General features: G+C 32.9%; 2 protein-coding genes across 3 annotated transcripts; both read left to right on the top strand.

Moving 5' to 3' along the window:
* The first annotated feature begins 462 nt into the window (after nt 1–462).
* LOC114165044 (exocyst complex component SEC15A-like) lies at nt 463–2,978 on the top strand. The gene has a single exon (XM_028049675.1). It carries the CDS (start codon nt 463–465, stop codon nt 2,830–2,832), a length of 2,370 nt encoding a protein of 789 aa, XP_027905476.1. The 3' UTR covers nt 2,833–2,978.
* Nucleotides 2,979–4,176: 1,198 nt separating this feature from the next.
* Nucleotides 4,177–9,029, top strand: LOC114166216 (asparagine--tRNA ligase, cytoplasmic 2). Of its 2 annotated transcripts, none has more exons than XM_028050910.1 (8): nt 4,177–4,770; nt 5,723–5,956; nt 6,071–6,652; nt 7,219–7,404; nt 7,531–7,595; nt 7,711–7,837; nt 7,930–7,988; nt 8,674–9,029. In XM_028050910.1, the coding sequence occupies exons 1-8, from the start codon at nt 4,315–4,317 to the stop codon at nt 8,855–8,857; spliced, it is 1,893 nt and encodes a 630-aa protein (XP_027906711.1). In that variant the 5' UTR covers nt 4,177–4,314; the 3' UTR covers nt 8,858–9,029. The 2 variants fall into 2 exon arrangements, with proteins under 2 accessions (XP_027906711.1, XP_027906710.1); XM_028050909.1 differs by having other exon boundaries at nt 4,180–4,770; nt 7,519–7,595.
* The last annotated feature ends 9,468 nt before the right edge of the window (nt 9,030–18,497 follow it).

The following is an 18,497-nucleotide window of genomic DNA, read 5'->3' as shown; positions in this document are numbered from 1 at the left end:
GTTACGTATGCTGCTAACCTCACCCGACTGTCTCCTTTCTTTTCCCACGACCCACTCCACTTCTCCTGTCATTTTCTTGGTCACCGCCATCAGGTACACCAATTTCTCCTTTTCTCTTCACCTTTTCAAAATCTCCTTTTTAACAATCTCTCATCATCCACTTATCATTCATATTCATATACATAACAGATGCTGTTCTCCGATTGCAGCTAAAATTTGACGTTGATGAGAATTTGGGTAACAAATAATTCCAATAAATTTCATAGGGCATTGCCAAAATTTGTAATTTTAGTCAAATCCTCAATTTTGCATACCTTTTATTTCGGCCAATTTGATTCCTAAACCTAACATTTGTTCTAATATTTCTTGATTGGTTATTGGGGGTAGTATGAAAAGTTTGTGTTAGGTTTGGTTTGTGACAAGAAATGTGTTTTCAGATTGATTGAGGGAGTTTAAGGGGCAATGGAAGTAATAAGAACAAAAAGAAGAGCTGATGTAGAAATTGGTGATGAAGGAGAAGACTTGGTTCTGGCAACTCTTGTTGCCAATGGAGATGACATTAGTCCTCTTGTGAGGCATGCCTTCGAAATGGGGCGCCCCATGGGGCTCCTTCGCCAACTGGATTTTGTGGTGAAGAAAAAGGAAGCTGAAATTGAGGCAATGTGCAAGACACATTACGAGGAATTCATCCTTGCAGTTGATGAACTTCGTGGTGTGTTGGTTGATGCTGAAGAGCTCAAGAGTGAACTCCAAAGTGACAATTTCAAGTTGCAGCAGGTTGGCAGCACCCTTCTTATCAAGCTTGAGGAGCTTTTTGTGTCATATACAGTGAAGAAGAACGTGACAGAAGCTATAAAAATGTCGAAGAACTGTATGAAAGTGTTGGAGCTGTGTGTGAAGTGCAACAATCATATTTCTGAAGGGGAGTTTTACCCTGCGTTGAAAACTGTTGATTTGCTTGAGAAAACTTACATAGAGAACATTCCTGCCAAGGCCCTCAAAAGGGTGATAGAGAAGAGAATTCCTTCCATAAAATCACACATAGAGAAGAAAGTATGCAGCCAGGTTAATGAATGGATGGTGCAGATACGAAGTTCTTGTAAAATAATCGGGCAAACGGCAATTGGTCGTGCTGCATCGAATCGCCAGAGGGATGAGGAAATGCTGGAGAGGAAGAGAAAGTCTGACGGATTGAACATTTCAGGAGGTGAGGATCGAGCTTATAGTTTGGTGGTTGAAGAAGATGAAGATTCTGCCATGAAATTTGATCTCACACCCTTATATCGTGCTTGTCATATTCATAGTTGCCTTGGGATTCTAGAGCAGTTTCATGAATATTACTACAAGAATAGATTGTTACAACTGAATTCGGATTTGGAGATATCTTCAATGCAACCTTTTATCGAGTATTATCAGACATTTTTGGCTCAAATTGCTGGGTACTTCATAGTGGAGGATAGGGTCCTGAGGACAGGTAATGGACTCCTAGAACCTGATCAGGTTGAAACTATGTGGGAAACTGCTTTGGCAAAGATAACATCAATGTTAGAAGTGCACTTACCCCAGATGAAATCTGCCACACATCTTCTCCTGGTTAAGGATTATGTTGCACTTCTTGGTTCTACTCTTAGACAATACGGATATGACATTGGCCAACTCCATGATGTGCTTGACAACACCCGTGACAAATACCACAGGCTTCTTTTGGAAGAATGTAGGAACCAAATCGTTGATGTTCTTGGCAGTGACACATACGAGCAGATGGTGATAAAAAAGGATTCTGATTATGAGAACCATGTTCTGTCATATAATCTTCAAACATCAGAAATCATGCCTGCTTTTCCATATGTTGCATCATTCTCCTCCATGGTACCTGATGCTTGTCGCATTGTGAGAGCCTTCATCAAAGGCTCTGTTGATTACTTGTCCTATGGTGTACGCAGCGGTTTGTTTGATGTTGTGAGGAAGTATTTGGACAAGTTTTTGATTGAAGTGTTGAATGAATCTTTGCTTGACATCATCAACAGTTCAAGCATCAGTGTTTCTCAGGCCATGCAGCTTGCAGCAAACATAACTGTTCTTGAAAGAGCTTGTGATTTTTTCCTTCGTCATGCTGCTCACCAGTGCTGCATACCCGTTAGAGCAGCTGAGAAGCCTCAAGGTTCTTTGACTGCTAAGGTATTGCTGAAAACTTCAAGGGATGCAGCTTATATTGCTCTGCTGAGTTTGGTAAACGCAAAGTTAGATGAGTATATGAATCTTATAGATGGTATCAACTGGACTACAGAGGAGACAAAGACAACTGGTAATGAATACATGAATGAAGTGATATTTTACCTAGATTCACTAATGTCCACAGCACAACAAATTTTACCCTTGGATGCTACCTATAAGGTTGGAACCAGCACACTTGAGCATATTTCCAACACAATTGTGGGAGCATTTCTTAGTGATAATTTGAAAAGGTTTAATGCAAATGCAGTTATGAACATCAACATTGATCTTAAGATGTTGGAGAGTTTTGCAGATGACAGGTTTTATTCTTCTGGTTTGTGTGAAGTTTATCCAGGAGGTGGTTTCAAGGGCTGTCTGATAGAAGCACGACAGTTGATCAATCTTCTGTCAAGTAGCCAGCCAGAGAATTTCATGAATCCTGTGATAAGGGAGAGAAATTACTATGCTCTTGATTACAAAAGGGTAGCATACATTTGTGAAAAGTTCAAGGATTCTGCAGATGGAATCTTTGGAAGTCTTTCAAATAAGAACACAAAGCAAACTGCTAAGAAGAAATCAATGGAAGTTCTCAAAAAGAGACTAAAGGATTTCAATTGACTAGGCTTGGGATATTATTCTTTCATTTCTACTAGGGTATAATTGTAGTGTTCTTCGGCTATGGATGTTTAACTTTCAGTTGAATAGTGTTCTGTATTGCTCTGATTTTTTTTTTTTTCATGTAATAAAAAATCATTTCAGTCTTTTGTTTGTTCATATCACACTAATAAATGTTTCTCCCACTAGAATGAATAAGTTTCAAAGTTTGTTATCTGCATTAGATTTCATTTTCACTGCTTTAGTTGATTTCATTTTCACTGCTTTAGTTAGCTTCTGCCATGTATTGATAGATCCAACAATGGTTACATGTATAAAGACAGAACATGCTAAACTATTTATCCAACATCTTGTTGCACATTATACTCAATTCTGGTCAGCTGAGAAGTTTCTTTGATAGATGCACTACAGCAAATAGTTCTGATTAGAGAAGACACTTTCATAGTAATAACTCTTAGAAAATTTTTAGTTTTTGATTCATAGTAAATGCTTTGCTCACTGTATAGTGAGAATTAAACCAGAAGATTTTAGTTTTTGATTCACTACACTGTTAAACCATATGAGAGGAGAATATAGGCATTGCTAAGGTGAAAGGCTAGAAAGAGTAGGTTGCCAAAATTAGGTTCTATCATATTTTATTTTATACCAAGTAAATAATAAATGTTAATATTTAAAATTGTTGTAGGGCTCTTATGAAGATATATATACTTTAGATTGATTTTATGCATTAAATATTTTAATTATTTATAAATAATATAAATAATTTTATTTTAATTAAATAATGATGCTTTTTAAATAAAATCTTTGCAATTTCTTCCTTCGGATGTTTTGCTAAGATTCAATGTGTCATGTAAAGGATAGAAAAGTAATCAAAAAACAAAATTTCACAAAAATACAAAAAAAAAAATTAAAACTTTAACAACAAATGAATTAAAAAATGAAGAGGATAAGTTAGAGGAAGAAAAGATGAAAATAATAATATCTTTTGAAAATAAAATTAAGTCACACAATACTTAAATAAAAGCAAAAGAAAAAATTAAAACATTCAATAAACAAGAATTACAGTAAAAGCTTCATTAAAAAAGTATTTAAATTTATAAAGAAAAAAAACTTAATTAAAAATTAAAAGAACTTTTTTATTATATATTTTTCTTAATAATTCACGTGACGTTAAGTGGAAGTCTTGATAACTAGATTTTGACATTTGCTTTCCACTCTACAAAGGTAGGCAAACAGAATACACTACTTCCCGCCCAATTACCGAACACCAAAGAATACCAAACCCAAAACCCAACACAACAAAAAAACCACACAACACAACCTCGTCTAACTCCGAAATAGAAACAATCCCTTTCCTTCTCCCTCAAACCTCAAAACCCTCTCTAAGCAAAGCATCTTTCTCTCTCTATATCATCACCATGCCTTCTTCTTCTCCTCCACTCACACCAACAACAAATCCTTACTCCTCAAGCTTTCCTCACCACCATGTCAACAACAACAACAAATCAGCAAACTTCCTTGGTTCCCCTGCACCTCGAGTCATCGCATGTTCCACTATTACAATATTCGGACCGAGTCCAAATCAAGACTTTGCTGGATCGATCCGAAACTATAGTGGGACAACACGTAACTGTCGGCGGATGGGTAAAATCTGCTAAGGAAGTTGCGAAGCCGGCTGCGCCATATTCGTTGTCGTTATCCACGACAACTAATGACCCAGCCGGACACGGTAAAGGCAAGGATGTGTCGTGTGTGGAGATTCTGCAATCGAAGATACCGTTGATAAGGAGCATATTAGATGTGTTCGGAGGAAGCGGTTACGTTCAGCGCAAGAAACGTGAGTCTGTTGTGACTGAGCCCAATCATGCAACGGTTTTGCCTCCAAAAGCTTCTGTTGCGTATTTGCTTCTCACGGATGGGTCATGCGTTTCAAGCCTCCAGGTTTAGTGCTCTGTTTGGCTCTGAGGTTTTGTTTTGTTTTTAGAATGCGTTTTGAAAGTATACAATATGAACATAAACGAACACTCCATTGATTAAAATATTTAGGTAGTTAAATAATCAAAATTCATTATTATGAAAACTAACAATTTTAACAATCTGGTAATGAATTTTTATTGGATGAAAATGTAGTTAGAGTCACTGTGTTGAAGTTGAATTAAAAAGTTTGTCGAATGAAAATTTTATTTTGTGTAACCTTATTTTGAAGAGTTAATTAGATTTATGTGAGTTAATCATTCTTTTAGAATATTCATAGTTGCATAAATAAGGCAACTTTTAAAATGAATAAAAAACATAACAAAGCCTGTCTAAATTCATGTATTGATTTTGCATAACATAAGGACTTGTTGAAAAAAAAATCGAAAAAAAATATGATATAATTTTTCAAAGTATGTTAATAGTAAAATTGTTTTTATTATCCATTTTTTTTATAAATTATTTATATTTCTTTTGCATTGTTTTAGTTGAAAAGCCATTTTTTCCTTACAAAAGACCATAAAATAAATAGACCTATCGAACAAAATCAGTAATTAAAAGAAGCATATAAATTTCCTTGAAAGTGAAGAAGGCCTTTGGTTTCTTATCATCATCATCTCAAAACATAAAAGAAAAAACAAAATTTAGAGAATTTGTTCGATGTGACATATTATATATATATGCTTAACTTCTACACCTAAATTTCCTTATTTGAAGTTAAATAATTAAGTAGGGAATTTTATGGCTTATTTATGTGCCTAAACTAAAGTCACAAACTGATGGCTCTCAAACCTTTTACAAAGCAAAGTAGCAAAGTAACTTGTCAAAATCTCATAACCATGAAACACTTTTGCTGTATATGTTTTAATTGAATTATTCTTCAATGTGTTTTTTTTTGTTGTTATACAAACACTTTTAGGTTGTTGTGGATTCCTCTATAGCAAGCCCAAACAGGGTTATGAGTACTGGAACATGTCTATTAGTGGAAGGTCAACTAGAACGTGCATCAGAAGGGAAGCATGTTATTGAGCTTAAAGCTGAAAAAGTTCTTCACATTGGGACAGTTGATTTTGACAAATACCCATTATCAAAGAAACGAATTCCATTAGATACATTGAGAGATTACTCCCACTTTCGCCCTCGAACTACCACGGTGAAATTCAATTTCAGATTATACTGTCTTGTTCATTTTACATACCTAGAATTTTTGCTTGTTAACATATCAGAGTTTTGTATGATGTGAAGATTAAGTTTGATCTGTTTGTAGGTGGCAACTGTGATGCGGATTCGTAGTGCTCTCTCTTTTGCAACCCACACATTTTTCAACAAACATGAATTTATTGATGTGCAAGTACCCACCATAACTACCATAGACTCAGAAGGATTCAGCAACATGTTCAAGGTTACCACACTGGATCAGAATCAGAAAGCAGAGAAGAAGGAGAAACTAGACACCATTTATGAGAATGAAGGTGTTAGTCTTGAACATGTGAAGGCTGCTGCAAAAGAGAAAAGCAACATAGTTGAGCATTTGCAGAGAACTGAGAGCAATAGAGAAGCACTGGCTGCTGCAGTTCAGGATCTGAAGAAAACAAATGACCTGGCATCACAGTTGGAAGCAAGAGAAAAGAGAAAGTTAGGAACATCTTTTAAGGATGATAAAGTGGACTTTTTCCCTTTCCAAACTTATTTGACTGTCTCTGGTCGCTTGCATCTGGAGAGTTATGCTTGTGCTCTTGGAAATGTCTACTCTTTTGGACCTAGATTTCTTGCAGATAAAGCTGATTCTGCTAAACTTGCTGCAGAAATGTGGATGGTTGAGGTGGAAATGGCTTTTTCTCACTTAAAGGTATCACTTCTTTCCATTGCAAACCTTTGTACAATTTTTACTGGACAAAACTATAAATATGTGCAATTTTTTTAAATTAAATTGTAAATCTTTCTTGTCGTAAATTTTGGTGGACAAAACTTCAAATCCTTCCATAATATACAATTATCCTAGTCTCCCATACACCAAAGACCTATTGAGTTGTGTAACAACTCCTAAACAACTATTTTTCGTATGTTGTTTTGTTTTTTCACTTTACTTGTCGTGAATATTTACTTCGAGAAACAACACATATTTGGATTCCTAACCGTCTCTCTAAGCGTGAGTTGAGTTTTATCATTGATTTCTACTCCAATAGAACATTTGGCTCAATTTTATTTAGGATTGTTACTTAAACTTTGTTCAACGTTCCTTCAGGTAGTTTTTGATGCATGGATAACAAAATGAAACATTCTATTCTCTTATGTTCTCTTTGGTTCCACAACCCTTTTTAGTAGAACCAGCATGTTCCATATTAACACTTTGGTATGGAAATGCTTGTTGTTTTGTATCATTTAGTAGCATGATGCACTTTATCTTACATGCAGGATTCCATGAACTGTGCAAATGACCTTTTCAAGTACCTCTGCAACTGGGTTCTTGAACATTGCTCCGAAGAAATGAACTTTGTTGCAAAAAGAATTGACACAACCTGTGTCAATCGTCTTCAGCAGATTATAGCAGGTTCTCCTAAAATGTTGACCTACCATGAAGCTATAGAAATTCTTAAAAAGGTATAGACAGCACTACGAAATCCTATAAAAAAATCTCAATTTGACTTCTTCCATTATGATCTTTCTTTTCAGAGAGATATTAAACTTTTTTTTTCCCTTTGTAATGTTAATCAGTCATCTTCTCAGACTGAAGATAAGAAATATGAAACAAACTTTGAATCAGGTTTTGTACTCACTTCAGAGCATACAAGGTATATTGAAACTTTCATCATATTCTGAATTTGCTGATTTCTAATTCTAACTAAGAGATGAAGTATTTCCTTCACCATTATCAGTTTGCTTATGGTTCTATTTGTTTCTTGATAGCTTTCTGGCCGAAGCCATCTTCAAGAATCCGATTATAATATACAATTATCCAAAAGAGGCTAAGCCATTTTACGTTCGCCAGAATGATGATGGAACTGTTGCTGCATTTGAGTTGGTTGTCCCAAAGGTATGTCCAAATGTGACTACAACTAATACTGCACTATGTGTTGATTGTTTGGCACATTTTTGTGTGTTGAAGTTGTTGGAAAATTTTTGCAGCTTGGAACAGTAATTTCTGGTAGCCAAAACGAGGAACGTCTTAACATGATAAGCTCCAGGTACTGCTTGTGTAATTAGTGAGGATCATAAATATTGTGTTCTTCTGGTTAACGACCTATACTGCTAAAAAACACGATTTCCTGTCAATTTTCTCACTATTAGAAATTCTTATATGTGATTTTTCTCGTAGATTTGTTAAAAAAATTTGCTAAGAAAATATTTTTTTCTGTTATTTTTTCTTAAAATTTTAATTGACAGGTAATTTTTTGGTGGGTAATCATTTCTTACAAAATTATAAAAATTGGAGTCTTTCCTACAGAATTTGTTGTGAGAAGTGTTTTACACAAAATATCTTGCAAGAAAATTGGTAGCAATTTCTTACAATTTTTTTTTCTCAACAAAATTTGTAAATATTTCCTACGGAAAAATTTTCAAAACAAAATTGGCAGAAAATATGAATTTTGTTAGTAGTGTCTTTTGAAGTTTTTTTCTTACGAAATGTTTCCAAATTTTGTTATGAATAATGGTTTATAAGAATTTATTACCAATTCTTTTACAAAATATTTTGCACAAAACGTTTTTCGCAGAACATTTAATAAAAAATACTTACAAATTTTATAATTTTACAAGAAATAAGTACCTACGGAGAAATTACCTGTCAATTAAAATTTGTAAGAAAAATAGCAAAAATTCTAGAAGTGATATTTGGTAAAGTTTTTTCTTTTCTTTCATTTCAAATGGCAGGATTGATGAATTAGGGTTGGGAAAAGAGAAGTATGAATGGTACCTAGACCTTCGTATAAATGGAACAGTGATGAACTCTGGGTTCACCCTAAGGTTTGATCTTATGGTTCTCTTTGCAACTGGGCTTGCAAATGTTAGGGACGTTATCCCTTTTCCAAGAAGCTATGGAAAAGCCAACAACTAATCAATATTTTTGGGCTGAAACTAAGAACATTGAAGTTGCATTTATTGGGATCAAAATTCCAATGTTCATGCAGAGAGATGCTTGTGTAACAACAGTTAACATATCAGTTGTTTATTTGTGTGTGCCTGATGTATATAAGGAATGTGAAAGTAATCAAATTTACTCAAGTTCTTGTGAACTTCTTCGTTCTGCACAATTAATTCTCCTAGTTTTTCTTTGAAGTACTACAGTTTTATTTATATTTTTAAAATGAGATCTCAGATATAAGTTTCATATATGAAAAATTTTCCCACTCAGAGAGAACTTTTTTATACAATGTGAGTATTTAAGTTACCTCACAAAAATGATTCCTTTTAGTTAAGAAAATGATTTCAACTTTAATGTTGTGTTTGTAGACGATGGAGAAAAGTATATAGGTGAAAATAAGAATTGTTTGATTTAGATTAAAAATAGAAAATAGATATAGTAAATAAGAAAAAAATTAATTAACTGGGTAGAATAATTATAAGTTTGATTTTGATTTTGATTTTGATTTAATAGTCACTGAAAAAATGTGTTGAAGTTAAACTATGTACCACAAACATCTTCTATTTTTATCAAATGTTGAACTAATTCAAGAACAATGAAAGAATTGCTACAATATTAATTGTAAATCAAACTAGAAGATACGAAAAACAATAATTCAAATAAATATAAAAGATATAAAGAACTTAAGTGTGGTGGTAAGAATTTTACATCAAGTAAAAAAGAGTGAGATGAACATTATATAAAAAAATCCGTAAATTTATTTAAATAGGTTTTACGTTAAAGATGATATATTTATTATATAAATTAACTTATAATTCATCATATTCAAATCTCGTCAATTATTATCGATGGTCGTTTATGTTTAATATTTGGGCCACTTCCATGTGCTAGTTATTATTTAACCATGCATGTACCTTTTTCTTTATTGGGGAATTGAAAATTGAAAATGGATTATGTGTCTGGTATGGTTAAATTGTACACAAGCACAACCCTATGCTTCTTTAGTCAAGTACAACTCGTTTTCTAATATAGATGAGCTTTTTTCTTTTTCACAAACACTTTTAAAAAAATAAAATGAGTGTTTTATAAAAGTTCTATTGAGAAATTTATTTTAATTTTTCTTTTTATTTTTATTTTTTTCTAGAAGTGTTTACGGAAAAATGTTCATAATTCTTGAGTGGAGAGAAAGAGAAAGGTGTATAGTAACATTTCAATAAAACGTAAACTATCATATCTTTCTTTCTAAACTAATAAAATAAAATGAGTTGTTTTATAAATTAATTTTAATTAATAAAGAATTTAAAATAATTATTTCATAGATGTTATGTGTATAAATTAGTTTATGTATAGGGCAAGTTTTGGTGGTGCGTGTGGAGATCTAAAAGAAGAAGACCTCGTGTGGAAGAGAAAAAGGGGAATGTCAGCATAGTCGATGACTATTCCCACAATAGACGATGTTGTCCACGACTTGTCTACCATGTTCGAAGACTCATTAGAGGTTGAATTGCATCAGTTTGTCCTATCAATGTCTTGTTCTCCTTCACTTTTGGCAGTTACGGGTGTTAAAGTGAGTTAATCCGACTTACCTGAGTTGGCTTAAAAATGAGTGAACCTAACCTAGCTCACTTTATGGTGAGTCAGAAACTTTACAACTCACTTCAAATCAAATGAAAAATAATTTTTTTTGTCATTTTTAAATATTCAGATTTTTTTTTCTTTTTTCCACTTTTAATGCTAATTTTGCTCTTATCATTTCAAGGAGGATAGATAACTCTTTGGACAGAATACAAAAGTTTTCATATTCAATTTAAGTTATTTGTTATTTAAATTCAAATTAGGGGATTTTAAAATTTAGGTGGGTTGGTGGGTGTTAAAGGATTGACAAGTGTACTAAATTGCATAAGTAATGAAGTTGAAAGTCCAAGTATTGTTATTGTTTCTCAACAGACTTGTGAAATACTTGATAACTGTTGCAATTCATAACTCAATTAGACAACAAATTTTACAAACATATGGTGTGCAACAATATATGATCAAGGTTTCACTAGGATTGGGTTTCATGTTCCAATTCTAAGATAAAACACCAAACGATATTTTTCTAATTCTTACTCTAGCATTCACACCTTATGTAACAAGCCCTAATGTCTTAGTGACAAGTCTAAACTTGACGAATAAAACCCTAATTCCTTAGCAATTTTTATTTTAAATTTACATTAATGATCAAAACTCTGATGTTATGAATGAGCAATGATATACTCTATGTTTAAATACACAATCAATTAGTTATCTCTAGTATAGGTTCTAATATCATGTCCAATAATTAGAGATCCACAAATATGCAATCAATAGTTATTATGTAGCTAAAACAAGAATAGAACACAATAGTGATGAAAAAATAATTATATTGGATAGTGAAATTCACAGAGTTAAGAATAATTTACACCCAACCCTCGAGAATAAGGGAGTTAGCTACTCCTTAACATTATGAGTACCAACATAATGATGAAGATGAATACCTTCGGCCTTAGGAATTCGCCTCTATCTTCTTTTTCTCTCTCTCTAAAAGGGATTTTTTTTCCCCAAAAGGGGTTCCTTTTATGCATGAAAGGTTTTTTTTTTTTTTTTGTTTTTTACTTCTGCAAGCCCATTATTTATAGATTTTTCGAATTGGACTGGACCTGAAGATTTGTAATTGAAGTAACCAACTTGGTGGATAACTGATTTTGTTGATATATTCTTTTAATATTTAATAATCTTCATTGATTCTGTTGATAATCTTCTTAAATATATGAGATTTCCACTTATCTACAAAATATAAACCAAGTATCTATCTTTTCCAAATTTAGTAAATAAACTGAAATATCTGAAAAGATAATAATAAAATAACAATAAAAGATAAAAATAAACAAAAAAAATCAAACATGATAATGTCAATTATCAGTAGTTCAACTCACTTAACCTGACTCGAACCTGCATTATCCATGGGTTATAACTATAACCAGTGTAGGAACTCTTATCTTATTAAAATTATGTCACCCTACCACTTATTATATCGGATGAATTATACATGGTATACAAAATTGTTGTAAAAAGTTATTTTTTTCACTAGTACAAAATCATGTCATCCAAGCACTACTTCTTCTCAATAAAATAGTTTCAAATAGTGGTGGAAAAATGAGCAAACCCGGCCCGTTTTCGCCTGTCTAAAATGGACCGAGCTGGGCTGATCTACCATGTGAAAATGGGTTGGAAGTTACAACGTGGTCCGTAGTAGGGTGGGCTGGGTTGCCAACCTTTTTTTTTCTGATTTCATACTAGATGCCCAATTTGATTTTTTTTTCTCTGATTTTGTTTTGGGCACATGCAACATGGTGGGGCAATGGTTGTACTACATATACATAGTATAATAATTTAGAGGTATCTAGTATAATGCCAAACTGAGACCAATTACATCACTTGTAATATTTCATTGCTTGAATTTATGGCTGCATATATTTCAGTGCAGACCAGTGAAGGAAATATAATCACAAAAGCTCAATGCCTCACCTTGATGTTTGTCCGACAAGGCCTCAAGCTCTAATACTTAAGACTTTAAGCAAAGCAACAATAAAGATCCATCATGCAATGAATTCCAATATTCTACTACTTAATTGTCTTAAATGCCTTACACAATCACAAAAAAGTAACAAAGTACAAAATACATAACAAAATACAAAATGTATTCAAAATTATACATAACAAAGTATTTATTCTTTCAATCTTCATAAATTTCCTTTTTGGGGTTATTAGATGCACCCTTATAACAACTCCTATTCACTCTTCCATCTTAATCAACATCATGATCTTAATAAGATATGGAATGGAATTGAAAAACAAGAAGTTAGAATATAAAAATTATTTATGAAAATATTCTGTTAGAATATAAACTAGAGAAGTTACCATATACACAAAACTCATGCTTCCAACTCTAAGTACAAATTATTGCTTCAACAAGTTTTTACAATATATGACTTTTATACTTATTCAAAATCCTTGAACCAATGCTGAAAGCAAATTCAGATGTAACCATAATAATGGGGATACTATACAAGTCTCTAGCCATGACTGACAAATCCGAAAAACATTGAATATTACTCTTCCACCATTTAAGAGCATCCATACATTCAATAATATCAACATCCAATGTTAGCTCATCCAAGTATATATCATGTTGGTTCCTTCCCATTTTAGCAACAACCTGAAGCTTGTGTTGTTTTATTTCCTAACATAACAAAAATCATAGTTTAATTTATATGTATAATAATAGTAATTACATCAAAAGAAAGTAATATGATTTACATCAAGAGCGGTTGACTTGATTGAAGCAATTCAGAATGACGTTGTTGACAAATCATTATGCTTACACTTGAGACTAAGAGAAGTCTCATTCCTAGAACAATATTCAGAGAAAAGCTTGTACAATTTTTCCTTCATGTTCTCTAACTTTACTTCCCATGTTAAATGATCTATCTTCTCATAGTACTATCCCAATGTTTCCAACTTCATCATTGGGTCTCAAATTGGCCCAAATGCAAGGATAATGTCATATTCATCCTAGTATTTATCAAACTTTACCATTATCCTTCCAACCATATACTAATAACTTCATCTTCATCTTTTAAACTTTCCATTAAAAGGGCTTGGATGTTCCAAACTTGTAAAAAGTACAAGTTCGATGTGGGATAACTTGAGGCAAAAATCATATTTGTAATTTCATAAAATGGTGACAAGAAAACACAATTTTATTTTACTCTTTTCCATTTCTCCTTAGACATTGTCAACTAAGGGTGAACTTGCAAAAACTCGTTGATATTTAAGGGCAATTTGAAGCATAATAAGAGTAAAGTTCCACCTTGTAAGAACATTTATATACAAAGCAGTCTTGACATCAATGTCCCCTATTTTTTATTACATTGTTTAATTTCATCATTATACTTTATGCTTTCCCTAATATGATCTAAATAAGCATCAGTAGCTTTCAATCCTTCTTGTACAATCAAGTTTAAAATGTGTGCACAACAACGCACATGCAAAAACTCACCATCACAAGCAAAAGAAGTTTGCAAAACAAGCTCACTTATTAAAGTTTTGACTAGAACATCATTAGTAGAATCATTATCCAAAGTTAAAGAAAATATTCTTTTCTCAATTCCTTAGTCATGCAAAAATCCATTTATCTTCTTTGCAGCTAAAATACAGTGTGAGGTGGAGGGAAGTGACAAAAGTTTAGAATTTTACTGCACAATTTCCAATTTGTGTGCACATAATGTGTTGTCAAAGCAATATAACCCTCACCAGTTAAAGACGTCCACAAATCAGATGTTAAATAAATCTTATTTTTAATTTTCCTGAACTCTTCCTTTAGCATATTTTTTATTTCATATGTATTTTCAAAACATCACTTTTTATTCTATTTCTAGAAACTAAACATACATAAGGATTTAGATAAGTTATCAAAGTTCTAAGTGCTTCATGTTCAACAAAGTTGAATGACAAATCATGCTAGATAATTAAATTGGCACACATCTCACAAGAAATAATTTGATCCTTTTTTTTTTGCTTTTAACTTTCCTTGTTCATCCACTATCATTTGCCTTACATCTTCACATTTAAGTTTACTACATTTTTCAATGTTACGCTTCAAATGGGAAGTGCTATATTTTTTACTACCAATAACATATTTTTGGTTGCAACCATTACACCTTGCCATCTCCTTTCCATCATCACCAACCCCAATCTAGTAAAGTATTTCCAACAAACAAAAGTTGTTGACTTATCCTTTTTCTTATTAAGTTGAACACTCTCATTCTCAATATCTTCTTCAACTGCATCCGCATTCTTAGTTTCATCATCCACTTTGTCATTGACATCAACATTCAGAGGATGATTAGTAATTGACTCATCCATTATAAGTTACTAACCATCTCAGGTTTATTAAATCCTAGCCAATTCAAAATGAATCAAAATCTTAATCAGTAATAACACAAATGGAATCACATAAATAAGTAATAATACAAACAACATGATACTCCTTTGATAAATTCTAGATAGTGCAAATAGACAACCCGTAATAACACAAGCAACATGATACGTCTTTGATAAGTTCCAAATAGTGTCATTAGACAATCGGTAATAATACAAACAACATGATTCTTCTTTGATAAGTTCCAAATAGTGTAAATAGACAAATACCACATGTAAAACAACTCAAACTCTTATACTATCATGAAAAATCAGGGCACCAACATTCAATCAGAGAAAAAAATACCTTGACCAAAAATTAGGGCAGTAGCAATTACCGATCAATCACAACAACACCTTCAACACCAATTAGGGCAGATCACAATTAGGGCAAATCACAATTAGGGTAAGGAAAATCGCAAATTAGGTTAAGAAAAATCGTAATTTAGGGTTGGAAATCACAAATTAGGGATGAACTTGTTCGTGGTGGTCGCCGCTTCATTGGAAGTGTCGTTATCGGTTGCAACGTGAGCCTCCTCGCGTGTCACATTTCTTTGTTGATATGGTCGCCTTCAAGTCCTGTCATGGTGGTGTTCTCGTGGTGGAGTGGTCTCGTGGTGGAGTGGTCGCGTGATGGGTGGTTGTGTCACAACCTCGTGGTGGTGCGGTGGTTGGCTTCATCGAATGTGTAAGATGATAGAGTTAGTGGTGGTGCGAGAGTGAGACAAGTTAGAGAGACGAGAGATTGAGACACGAGAGTGATGTTGAAAACAAACAATGCACATGTTTTTTAATTGTTAAATGGGTCGCAAGCTAGCCTGACGGACTAACGTATTGGTCGAATCAAGTTTAAACAAACTAACAGATATCTCGACCCATTTTTTTGGAACAGGTTGACGGATTAGCCTCCAAACCTGATCCAATTTACCTATATTGCTAATTATTTTTCCAAATCTATCTATTTCGGTCATTATAAAAAAAGTATAATTACTGATTTGGTTCCCTAATTTTTTGGTTTAGTTCAATTTGGTCCCCATATTATTTATTGGTTCAATTTAGTACCCCCAATTATTTAAAAGGGTTCAATTTGGTCATCTCCGATAAGTTGGAGTTAACACCGTGTCCGTACAGGACACGTGTTAAGCTGTGAAATTTTTTAATTTTAATTTTTTTTTTAAATTTATAATATGCCACGTGGCAGGTTATCATTGTGTCATATGGCAGTTTACAATCATGGCACGTGATAGTGGTAATAGTTGTTTTCAATTTAGTCCTCTATTTAAATTTTTGGTTCAATTTAGTACCCGTATTTTTTAAAACAATCTAATTTTGTCCTCTTCAATTTGAGATCAAATTAGTAAACAAGCTTAATTAAAACTCATATATACATGTTACAATAATTTTTTTAATATATACATCAAATCACTTCACCTAAATACTCAAATATGTATTTACATTTTTAACTTTGTAATTTTTTATACATGAAATTTTTTACACTTGTCAAAAATAAAATAATTTGAATATTTAGGTTTAGTGATTTGATGTATAAATTTAAAACAATTATTTGGTTTAATTATGTCCTTGGTCTCCATTTGGAGGCAAAATCTAAATTTGGTCCCTTTTTTTGTTAAAATGTCTCAAATGTACCCTTTCTGTTAAATTGGACTAGACGTCGTTAGCTGAACAATGACATGGCAAGGTTGACCAGTGGTGGAACTGCGACACGGAACAATGACGTGCAAGGGGAATTTAAAAAAAATAATAAAGTGAAATTAAATTAGAATTAGGGTTTTAAAAGGTAGGAGAAATTGGGAATTGAAAAAATTTGCTAATCTCCACCTTCTCCATCGACGAATCTGGTTGCAAGAATGAAGTTGGATCACTATAGACCCATTGCAACACCAGCAGCACCTTGCAGCCACTGTGCAAATCTCTATCAACCATGGACCAGCAACATCTTTGCTTAAATCGCTGCAACCATGGCTCTCAGAAGAGAAACCACTACTGACTCATCACCTCCTGTTTGAAACGTTGGCGACGATGAGGAGGATGGTGGTGGCGATTCAAAGTACTCTTCTTTCACAGGTACAAATAGTTCATTTTGAAAATTAAACAATTTTGATATGTACCCGATGTGTTAATTCATTCGCCCTTGGCTTCAGGTTAATGTTTGTGAAGTTGTTCATATGTAGAATCTATTAATGAATTTGAGAGGAATTTAACATGAAGCAAAGAAGAAAAATAGGAGTGGAAAAAACATGGAAACAGAAAAGAATAAAAGAAGTAAATAAAGAAGGAGAAGAAGAGAGAAAGTGCAGATTAGAAATGAGAGAAAAGTGGAGAAAAAGTGAAGATTTAGAGAAAGGTGATGAAGTGTTTTGAGTGTTTATGTAGGGAGAGATTAACAGTGGAGTATATCAGAAAAATGAAATTATTATGCATAAACAATTAAACACAGTACCATACCACGAACATTTTCCCCAGATTCCCCAATTCAGTACGTAGAGAGAGTGTGGGAGAGAGAGAAATGTGTGATGGAGGTTGAAGGAAACCCTAATTCTAATTTTATTTCACTATTATTTTTTTTAAAAAAATCCCCTTCCACGTCATTGTTCCTTGTCACAGTTCCACCACTGGTCAACATTGCCACGTCACTGTTCAGTTAACGGCGTCTAGTCCAACTTAACAGAAATAGCACATTTGAGACATTTTAATAAAAAAAGGGACCAAATTGAGACTTCTATAAATAAGGGTACTAAATTGAGATTTTGCCTCCAAAATGGGGACCAAAGGCATGATTAAACCCAATTATTTTAACATGTAGATATAAGTTATAATTAAATTTATTTACTAATTTTCTCTCAAATTGGAAAGGACAAAATTTGATTGTTTTAAAGAATTGGGATACTAAATTGAATAAAAAATTTAAATAAAGTACTAAATTGAAAACAATTATTACCACTGTTACGTGTCATGACTAGGGATGACAACGGATCGGGTCAGGCACGGATAGTGCCTACCCGCAACCCGACCCGCCAAAAAAAAATCCGCTCGCTACCCACCCGTTTATCCGCCGGGTATCCGCTTAAAATATATCCGCGGATATTTTTAAAACCCGCGGGTACCCGTGGATACCTGATACCCGTAAATATTTTAAAAAATATATATTTTATAAATTTTTTAATATAAAGTTATAAAAATAAAATATAAATTAAATTAAATTTTAATTATAATTAAATTTGACATAATAAAATATACTGTTAATTTTAATTTTAATTAAATTTAACTTAGTAAAATATAAATTAAATTTTAATTTTAATTTTTTACAGGTAACGGGTACTCGCGGGTACGGATAGTATGATACCCGTACCCGACCCGTTTATAAGCGGGTATTAAAATACCTGCTACCTGTGGGTAATAAATATTCGTGGGTAGCAAGTATCCGCCACAGATTTTATCCGCGGATATATACGGACGCGGATATTTTTGTCATCCCTAGTCATGACTGTAAACTGGCACATGGCACGACAATAACCTGACAATGACAGTTTATAAATTTTTAGAAAAAAAAAATTTAAAATTAAAACAAAATAAAAAAATAAAAAATTTTATG

The sequence above is a fragment of the Vigna unguiculata genome, chromosome 10, assembly GCF_004118075.2.
Source record: "Vigna unguiculata cultivar IT97K-499-35 chromosome 10, ASM411807v1, whole genome shotgun sequence".
Taxonomy (NCBI): domain Eukaryota; kingdom Viridiplantae; phylum Streptophyta; class Magnoliopsida; order Fabales; family Fabaceae; genus Vigna; species Vigna unguiculata.
The sequence above is the reverse complement of the archived record's forward strand: the minus strand, read 5'-3'. Positions and strand labels throughout refer to the sequence as shown.

What these genes read in the sequence shown, in the direction of transcription:
- LOC114165044 (XM_028049675.1), top strand. Translation starts at nt 463, where the DNA reads ATGGAAGTAATAAGAACAAAAAGAAGAGCTGATGTAGAAATTGGTGAT.
- LOC114166216 (XM_028050909.1), top strand. Translation starts at nt 4,315, where the DNA reads ATGTCAACAACAACAACAAATCAGCAAACTTCCTTGGTTCCCCTGCAC. An exon ending in TTCGCCCTCGAACTACCACG is followed by an intron (nt 5,957 to 6,070) that starts GTGAAATTCAAT and finishes ATCTGTTTGTAG; the next exon opens with GTGGCAACTGTGATGCGGAT. An exon ending in CTTAACATGATAAGCTCCAG is followed by an intron (nt 7,989 to 8,673) that starts GTACTGCTTGTG and finishes TTCAAATGGCAG; the next exon opens with GATTGATGAATTAGGGTTGG.